At 35.1% G+C, this 9,223-nt stretch overlaps 2 protein-coding genes across 2 annotated transcripts in view; one reads left to right on the top strand and one right to left on the bottom strand.

Annotated features, from left to right (window-relative positions):
* The window catches only part of LOC117110999 (ribose-5-phosphate isomerase-like), an 11,305-nt gene extending 4,346 nt beyond the window's left edge, over nt 1–6,959 (bottom strand). The window contains exons 1-6 of the mRNA XM_033253856.1: nt 6,939–6,959; nt 6,548–6,814; nt 5,854–5,914; nt 4,537–4,652; nt 3,516–3,538; nt 2,616–2,684 (exon numbers count right to left, since the gene is read on the bottom strand). Coding sequence (XP_033109747.1) covers nt 2,616–2,684; nt 3,516–3,538; nt 4,537–4,652; nt 5,854–5,914; nt 6,548–6,814; nt 6,939–6,944 — 542 coding nt within the window. The 5' untranslated portion in view covers nt 6,945–6,959. The remainder of the gene's footprint in view (nt 1–2,615; nt 2,685–3,515; nt 3,539–4,536; nt 4,653–5,853; nt 5,915–6,547; nt 6,815–6,938) is intronic.
* Nucleotides 6,960–8,063: 1,104 nt separating this feature from the next.
* Nucleotides 8,064–9,223, top strand: part of LOC117111052 (protein FAM136A-like) — a 2,962-nt gene continuing 1,802 nt past the window's right edge. The window contains exon 1 of the mRNA XM_033253934.1: nt 8,064–8,214. Coding sequence (XP_033109825.1) covers nt 8,128–8,214 — 87 coding nt within the window. The 5' untranslated portion in view covers nt 8,064–8,127. The remainder of the gene's footprint in view (nt 8,215–9,223) is intronic.

Raw genomic sequence — 9,223 nt, 5'->3', positions numbered from 1 at the left:
GATTTGGAACTAATGTATTGTAGCACCATTCTTTTAGGCATCTTACTGTACCATTAAGGGAATTGTTTGGGTTTCTAATATTAAAAAAAATTTCGTAAAATATAAATTTTACACTACACGAATCTACAAAGTATTGAATGAGGAGTTGTCACACTACAAAAGCAACACACAGCTGACTTTGTTAGGCAAATTGCATTTAACATCACAGTGGAATTAGCAGAGAAATTCAGTGAAATGCGTAACATTTCAGTGAGTGCCGTTGATACAAATGCCTATGTTCACTAAATAACAAAATAAATCAATAAATAAACTGAGCATGTTGAACCACAAAATGTAAACCAATTAAAAAATATATAGATGAATGAAGAATAGGCTATATAACAAACATTTACCCTAATATTTAGACCAACATGTAAAATCCAGTTCCGAATGTATTGTTTATCTAACTTCTTTGTAAACCAGGGGTGGGCATAAAAATGTGTCGGAGAGCCAAAGTGAATTTTTGATTTAACAAAGAGGGCTGCACCCATACATTGATGTTTTCTAGTGCACTTTCAAAACCTTCATGCTTTTATACGGATTTATGTACAGTCTTATTACCAATATTACTTTTAACAGATAATCGGGGTAGGGTCGTAAAAAACAAGGGGTTATCGAGCCAAAGATTTTTGGCAGGCCGCATGTAGGGTTTTTAGGGTTTTTTTGCAAGCCGCAACAGAATCGCCGTCTGGTTGCATGTGGCCTGTTGGCCGCATTTTGACCACCAGGTGTAAACATAATATAACCAAACTTCTCAATTATTGGCTCACATATAATATTCTTTCAATGAAAATGTAATTTGTCTTTTATTTACAAGGAAGACATATGGGTTTTCTGAAATTATAGTTTAATGCCTTAGTTCATAACCTTGTACTGTATGGCACATTGGGCTTCACAAACATAGACTAAAGCCTGTTTACACTATGACTATAACGATCAACGATAACAAGCTAAAAAGCAATTGTTCGTTTAGAAAATAATAAAAATAAACAGGCCTAAATTACCAAAATTAGGGTGACGCCCCTGCAAAATGGTCAATGAACGTGACCTTTTTGTGAGCGTTGCTAACTTCAATAGGAAGGACTTCAGCAGTTTGTAACAGGAAGGATATACTGTAGTTAAATGGTCTCTCTAATTGCAATATTGTAAACAAAGAAAATGGCTGAAAGGTTTCTGAACAGAAAGTTCATAAAAATGAGAGCAGGCAATTTGTAAACAACATCATGAAGAGAAACAAAAAATTGTAATTTTTCACGTTCATCAAGATTTAACAAAAAACAAAAAAAATTGAACATTTAAGTATTCAATGCTTAACATAACATTTAAAAAAATATTCCTAATCTGGATACATTCATGGATTATTTACGGTTTTTGAGAAGCAGTCCGCTTCAAATATGTTTTCCTCCTAAATTTAAAAAAAAGAATGAGGGCACTTTTTTGGATTCTCTTTTTTTTTTACTCCGAGATGGCAAATCCAAGATGGTCGATGGGAAACAGTTACTATTTTCTCACTTTTACCAAGTAGACACATTGAAAACAAATTAAAGAAACACTAGACATGATTCATATCATATTTTATCCCCAACCATGAATGATCAAGAGAGGAATTTATCATGTTTATCATAAGTAGCCAGATTTTCATACACTTCGTCAATGGGTAGATGGTCAATGGTCATATATTTATATAGCGCCTTCTACAGAAAACCGTCTCAAGGCACTTATGAAACCACAAGAAACAAAGACAAAAGAACACAAAGGGGGGAGTGCGCACCCCCAATTTTGAGATAGCGTCGCCATCACTACCGTGTACACGCAGGTACCTCGGCGACAGTTTGCTGGGCTCCGGTAGCTTCTACCAAGGATAAGCCTATGGCTCCCCTACCGTGGACTGCTAAGTTGGCGGCGCTACCTCAAGTGAGGGGCATATGGGTGGCAAAAGGCCGGGTGGCTACAGGCCGGGTGACAACAGGCCTAGGGTGGCAAAAGGCCGGGTGACAACAGGCCTAGGGTGGCAAAAAGCCGGGTGGCAAAAGGCCGGGTGGCAAAAAGCCGGGTGGTAACGGGCCGGAACCCAGCTTGTACATCTCTAAGGCATGCTTCAATTGTATTTTTTGCCTCAAACCAATGATTAACTTGAAAGCTAATATACAGTTGAGTATCATCGGCGTATGCATGATACTGAACACTGTGACTATTTACTCAGTGAGGAAACATAAAATAAAAATAATATTGGTCCCAATATAGACCCCTGGGGGACACCACAGATTATGTCGGTACAAGCCGAAGAACTACATCCAATGCGAACCTGATGTTTTCTAGAGGTGAGATATGATTTATACCATGATAGGGCTGTTCCGCAAATGCCAAAAGATGATAGTCTTAAGAATGGAATGATCGATGGTGTCAAAAGCGGCACTGAGATCAAGGAAGATAGCAAGTATTCGTAAAATAAAGGTAAAAAAAAAAAATTAATGAGGCAGAGAAAATGGATGTGTGAGGGATGAGAAACTATTAATATTTTTTACTTGGCCTTGTGTGTATGACATGCAACAACTAGAGGCCTCAAGATAACAAACCTGTAATCAGCAATAACAATGAATGTCTCTGCATTGTATGCTACTATCTTTTCTTGTGTGAGACATCCCCTTTAAGATAAAAAAAAAATCAATGAATGAATGAATCAATCAATCAATCGATCAATCAAATGGTTGAATGCTATACTATGTGTCAGTCACTTCCTGTGATAAGTTAAGTTTGGTTTCCATACAATCGCTACACGCTATCACTGATAGCTTTCGGTGATGCTGGTTGGTCAGTTGAATTGTGGAGTCTTCCCAATTGCGTCAGGGACTTCTGCACAGGATAATGATTGCACTGAAAACACTGTAGCGACAGTGTAGCAATTGTATGGAAACCAAGCTTAATGAATAAATGAATCAATTGATTACTAAAATCAACAAATTAGCCAAAATGAATAGATAACACCAGAATGACTTTTCAGATAGTGCAGATAATGTCAACAAGCTACCACAAACATGACCATTAAGCTTTCATTGGTGGTCAATGTGCTGATTAATAGAGATATTATCAGGGGCAGATCCAGAGATGTTCGAAAGGGAGGGGGGAAACGAAAGTAGGGCCAATTAAGATATGGCCACCCAAGGGGGTCCGGGAGCATGCCCCCACGAAATTGTTGTTTCCTAGACGCCCAAAAATAACCTCTGAGGCATTTTGGGCGATCCTTATTTCTTTTTTTTTACACATCTAGATGTGTATAAGAGACAGGGGCTATCCCTAAATCCGCCCCTGTCCACTACTGTATTTTCAAGGTAATTTCTAAAAAGTAAAAAGGAAACTTTCGCATATTGCTTCATCCAGGTTAGTATCCACAAAAAAGACAACTAAATCTGTAAATGTGGCAAAGACAAGCCAAACCAGTCACTCGTCGCAAAAATCGATTTTTGAGTTATTAATACAGAGTTAAAGTGTAAAATAGGAGCTATAAAATGGCAAAAAAAAATCATTCAAATCTGACATTTCCTTATGAAGTTACTAGCATTTAAGCATACAACTGTTTAAAGAACAATATATGAGAAATCAGCCTACAAAGTTTATGATTTCAGGCATTTCTCATGCAGAAACTATTACAAAATCATTAAAAAGTGTTGTTTTAACATTGTAATTGGGAAAAATAACAGCACAACATGATGTATAGATACATAAACCTTAGTTTAGTGAAATAAAATAGATTTTTAAAAATTTTACATTATAGCATGTTTTTGCTATTTTCAGAAGAAAGAAAAACAGGAAACGGAGTAGACTTTAGAACACTATTTTATTAAAACATGAATATTTCGACCTGACCTCAGGTCCTCTTCTTCAGGTCTACTCCGTTTCCTGTTTTTCTTTCTTCTTTATTATCCATATGAACACAAGTGGACTCCTCTTTATGTTTTCTATATATATATATATATATATATATATATATTGCAAATTCATAATATTTGCATTTTTTCACTGCTTTATTATCAATTGACTCATGGAAGTCACTGCCGTTGGGTATCACTATGTGCAATAAAATAATATTAAATACGTAAATAAAGCTCGTTAACCAAATCAGTGACGGGGCGGGGAGGGGTGAAGATAGCTGGCCCGAACCCCCTAAATCATTTTAAATTAAAAAAAAAAAAAACATTATATTCAAATTTCATTTTGGGAGAGTTCCATATCTGGTCATTTATCAATAATCATATATTTTCTTTCCTCAGCCCCAACCATGGTTAGGATCGAGGTGATTTGGACCCTCCATCTGTGAAAGTCCCTCCCTGGACCGGCCCCCCTCTATTTCAAATTTCTGGATCCGCCTCTGCAGATCTCCCAGAATTGACTTCTTCCAACTTGTACCAGTATTGATTTTAAATCAGTTATTGTTATCAGTAACAGTATAGACAGTACAGTAGGCCTACAGTAAATCTTCAGAAAACTGCAAATTCTTACACATGGAGTCTTTTCTAAATCACTTAAGTTCAAATTGTTATTTATGATGAGTTGCCGGGCTTGGAATGATGTTGGTACACACTGCAAGCATAAATTTTCTTTCTTCACTCGTTCAGCTGATGGGCAAAAATATAAAAAAATAATATAAAAAAAAATACTTAATAAATAAATTTTAGAAAAAACTGTCTCTATTGAACATACAGTATTATATAAATATTTGATTTACCGGTATTCAGATAATTCATAATACATTCATATTTGTTGACTTTTATTCATGTTTTCATTCCTTAATTAACTTTCACTCATTCACTTATTTATTTATAAGGGGTAAGAGGATCATACACAATTCAGCCAAATGCTCAAAATATTTACTGCATCATCTAGTGGGTGTACCACCTGGGCCTGGACACCTGAACAATTTCCAAATGCAAAAAATAACTTGAATTAATTTCAAAGGCTAAGACCAAACTATAAAATTTTCTTTGACAAAATACTGTTGTATGCCCATAAATAGCCATGATGTGCCTATATATGGTCATGATGTTCTGTCATCATTATTTTTTACACATGTCACATGTTTTTGTCAAACAAAATTTCATTGTCTGGACAGGGTTTTAAGCTAAAGAAAGCTCATTGATGGAATCAAAGGGGGGGGGGGGCCTTTAATAATGGAGAAAAAATGGAAAATTACAATCAGATTTAGGTCTGAGAGTGCCATCTAGAGGTGTCAGCACCAACCATGGTGGGGCTGAGGTGGTCTAGAGTCCCCATATGTGAAAATTTGTGAGTTGTGTTGTGACTGTCTCTGGCAAAACCCAGCATTTGTTGAAAACAATTTGAATTTTTTTTTTTTGGATTTTAAAATTCTGTTTCTTTAAAACAGTGTTTATTTGATGGACATTAATGGTTTCATGTTAGTTATGAATATTAAATTCATTCGATATCAGAAATGTAGGTTTTGAAAAGACAGCTTCCAATATTCAATAGAATTATAATACTAGGATTTGTACTTCAAAAATAATTTTGATATATTTTTTAGTTACATTTTGCAATTGATATTTAGCAGAAATGTTTTTCAATATACCTTCTTTTATAAACTTTAAAAATCTTAAATATTATTCAAAATTTCTCACATTTTGGATGCTAGCCTGAAATCAGAAATTGCGACAAATTTAGGGTTTTGCCAGAGCCTGAGTCAAATATCAAAATATTGTTCACCTCAGCCAAACCATGGTGGGATTGATGTGTGTCTAATTCCTGTGTGGGAAATGCATAACTTCTTTTTTTATATATACAGGTATGTATTTCTGATCTTACCAAGACATTCAACGGCATAAACAATTGTTGATCCACTTCCAATTCCAACAACCTGCTTGTTCTGCAGCAGATATAAAAACAAAAAATTTAGACTTTTTACACTCTCAAAGACACTTGAAAGAAGGAATACTGTAAAGTACAACTGTCATCTTTATTCACATAGCTTGATCAAATAAGCACTTATTACACTGTCACTAGGTATTCTATTTTTGCACGAAACAGTATGTGATTTACTGTGAAATGTTAATTGTCACTAGTCACTGGTAGCCAAATATTCTATTAAAGAATGGCTAATAATAATAATAATAATAATAATAATAATAAAACTGCAAACAGAGCAAGTTATTTAATATATTTTTTAATGATTATTTTGTATTATTATTCAGGAAGCAATCCAGCAATAGGGCCTATACGTCTTTAACCTTATTAGTCCAGCTATTTTAATTCATGTCAGAAGAATAAACCATTTATTTAGTACTAAAACAGATAGACGATGTAATGCAATGGAAGAGCAACCACAGTATTATTCAGCTTGGGCTACTACTATCCAGGGAGTTGTTATAGTGACATAACAACTCCCTGTACTATCTAAATAGGCTAGGCCAGACCTCTCACTGACTGAGTCTTAGTCTCAGCTAGAGAGTACTAGGCCTAGCTACTGTAGGCCCTACCCTACTACTACCCAATGCCCTACCTTAACATGGTTATTTACTGCAGCAATTGCAGCGGCTTTCTTTGCTGATTCCGCCATTGGAATTTTACAAAATGTTCTTGAGAAGAAGTGGGGACGATGCCAGGAACAACAACGATATTTCAAATTAAATCTAGAAGCTGATATTATTGACCGGAAATGTCCAAGCACAAATGCAACCCTCACGTTGTTAGAGAAAAACATGTGTGAAAAATTAAATTCCGTATGTTTCCTGTTGTCTTGTGTGGACCAATAAACTGGGTGGGTAAGCTAGTGTAAAAAAACAAAAAAAAACTTTGCGAAATTCAGTTTCCTATTGCAATAATATACAGTATAACAATAATTGGTAATAATATTAGTGATAATAAATTTGTTTTATAGGATACTTCCATACATGCATTTTTTTAAAGATCTTTTTAAAGTTTTATTTTCTATAACTCCTCCTATCAGTCAATTAATGTTGGCAAAAGGGACTCTCCCTTTTCAAGTACGGCGCCAGCATGCAATGAGTTTCACATTGCGTTAACATAGAGTTTATAACTCAGCAAACAAGAAATCGGTCTATAAAAGACCACAATCCTCAACCACGTCTGACCATGAAATTAGGCATAACTGGAATTCTGAGTAGGCTACATTTAAGTAGGTCTAGGCCTATGTCCTTATTATTTAAATAAATAAAAAAATGAAATATAAATTACTGGTTCCTCCCAATAGTTTTCGATTTAAATTAATTTCATGTGGCACGTCACAGTACCTCTCTCCATGCCACCAACCCGATCTCATGTGAAATCTCATAAGTTTCCAATATTTGACATTTATGTGTAACTTTAATTATTTATTACCTGCTAATAGCTCCATTACGTGTCGTACATAGGCCTATATTTAACGGTGGGAATAAACCAAGAAACAGCAGAAGCGGAAAAAATGCCAAGAAATAAATAAATTCGAAACTGAACAAACTGAAGGAATCCTCCGACTCCACCGGGATGCGAACCCGCCCGATCTGCACATACCGTAAAAATGTTATCTTTAATACGGCCTAATTTTGATCAGGTTGCATATCCATTTTAAATTTCTACGGATACAGGCTTTATTATTCAATATGTCAGTACCCTTCTCGCTATAATATTGACTTTATACAATTCCTAAATTGTTTTATCTATATTTAAACATTATTTTTTTCAAGTTTAATGTCTGTAATATTACTAAATATAGGCCTATTTTATATTTTTATCTTTATATATATTTAACCCATTGTTTAAGCACCTGGATCCAAATTTATAATGTATGTTGTAGTGTCGACGATAAATACCAATTCCTTTTGATTTTTGTTTTTTATTGGCATACCTGTAGCACCCCTTCACTAGTCACTGACTGATAAAGCAATTTTATCCATGTTTTCTCTACAAAACACCGACAAAATAATGTTTGTAACAAGCAAGATAATACTTTCTTTTAATAGAAAAATAAGAATGTCATTCCTGTAGGTTTTTTTGACCAGAGGGAGATCAGCTGCTGACGGGTGATGACGCACTACTAACACTTTGCTGTAGTGTAGTGGTTGTGAATGGGGCAATCTAAAAATGGCGGAACAGGTACAAGCACGTGTTGAAAAGGCTATCAGTGATTGTGTCACGGAACTTGATACTCAGTATATTAGGAAAATGCAGGTAAAATTCTGCTGAATATGATTTGAACCTGTATATGCAGTTATCGTGGCGTTTGATAATGTTATGATTAATGTGCTTTATCAGAAGCTCTCAAATATCTAGGCCTCCTACTACTAGGCTAGGCTAGCCTAGTCTACTAGGCCCTAGGCCTACCCCTAGGCTTAGTACTGTTTAGTAGGTAGAGTAGTAGTAGCCTAGCTGGCTAGCTATAGGGCCTAGGCCCTAGGCCTACGCAATTTCACACATGATAGAATCACGATATGCCTGCCTGCCTAATTTCTATGTTTGAAAAATGGGCGCTAATGCACTTTCGCACCTAAATTTTAATTCTTATTTTTTTTACGTCTCAACGTTTTTCTCACAGTCACAACATATAAATAATATATAAATAAATAGGTAAATAATAGGCCTAATTAACAAACATTTTCACCTGATTTAACCACTCACAAAGTACCTTTTTCAAAAAATAAGCCCACAAATAAGTACACCGAATCTGTGTTCACTAGCACGATGAGCGGCTGCCATTTTGCAATCATTAAGAAATTGCCAGAACTTTTAATTCTTGAAGTTTTTACCTCAATGTTCTTCTCACAGTCACAACATATAAATTAACAAACATGTTCACATGATTTAACCACTCACAAAGTACCTTTTTCAACAAATAAGTACAGCGAATCTGTGTTTGCTAGCACGATGAGCAGCTGCCATTTTGGAATCAGTAAGAAATTGCCAGAATGTCTGAGTTTGCAGCGTGAAGTTTTTTTATTAAACGTTTATGAAAACTTAACTATTTGCCGTATTGTATGTCATTCTTTATATTGTATGGTGCTGTTGTTTGACTATGTGTGTTCACATGAAATTCACACGTACAATAATTACTTCAAAAATTAGTAATGATCCAAATGCCTAGGCCTAAATCCAGAAAAACAACTATTAAAGCCAATGACAAACGTCGGTTCAATTAACCCGATTACGACAAGAAGGTTCAAAAAGATGGTACTGCATGATG

Source organism: Anneissia japonica, unplaced genomic scaffold, assembly GCF_011630105.1.
Source record: "Anneissia japonica isolate Jap-2015-1 unplaced genomic scaffold, ASM1163010v1 scaffold573_len2283161_cov171, whole genome shotgun sequence".
Lineage (NCBI taxonomy): Eukaryota > Metazoa > Echinodermata > Crinoidea > Comatulida > Comatulidae > Anneissia > Anneissia japonica.
Note: the sequence above shows the minus strand (reverse complement) of the source record. Positions and strands in the feature narration are given on the sequence as shown.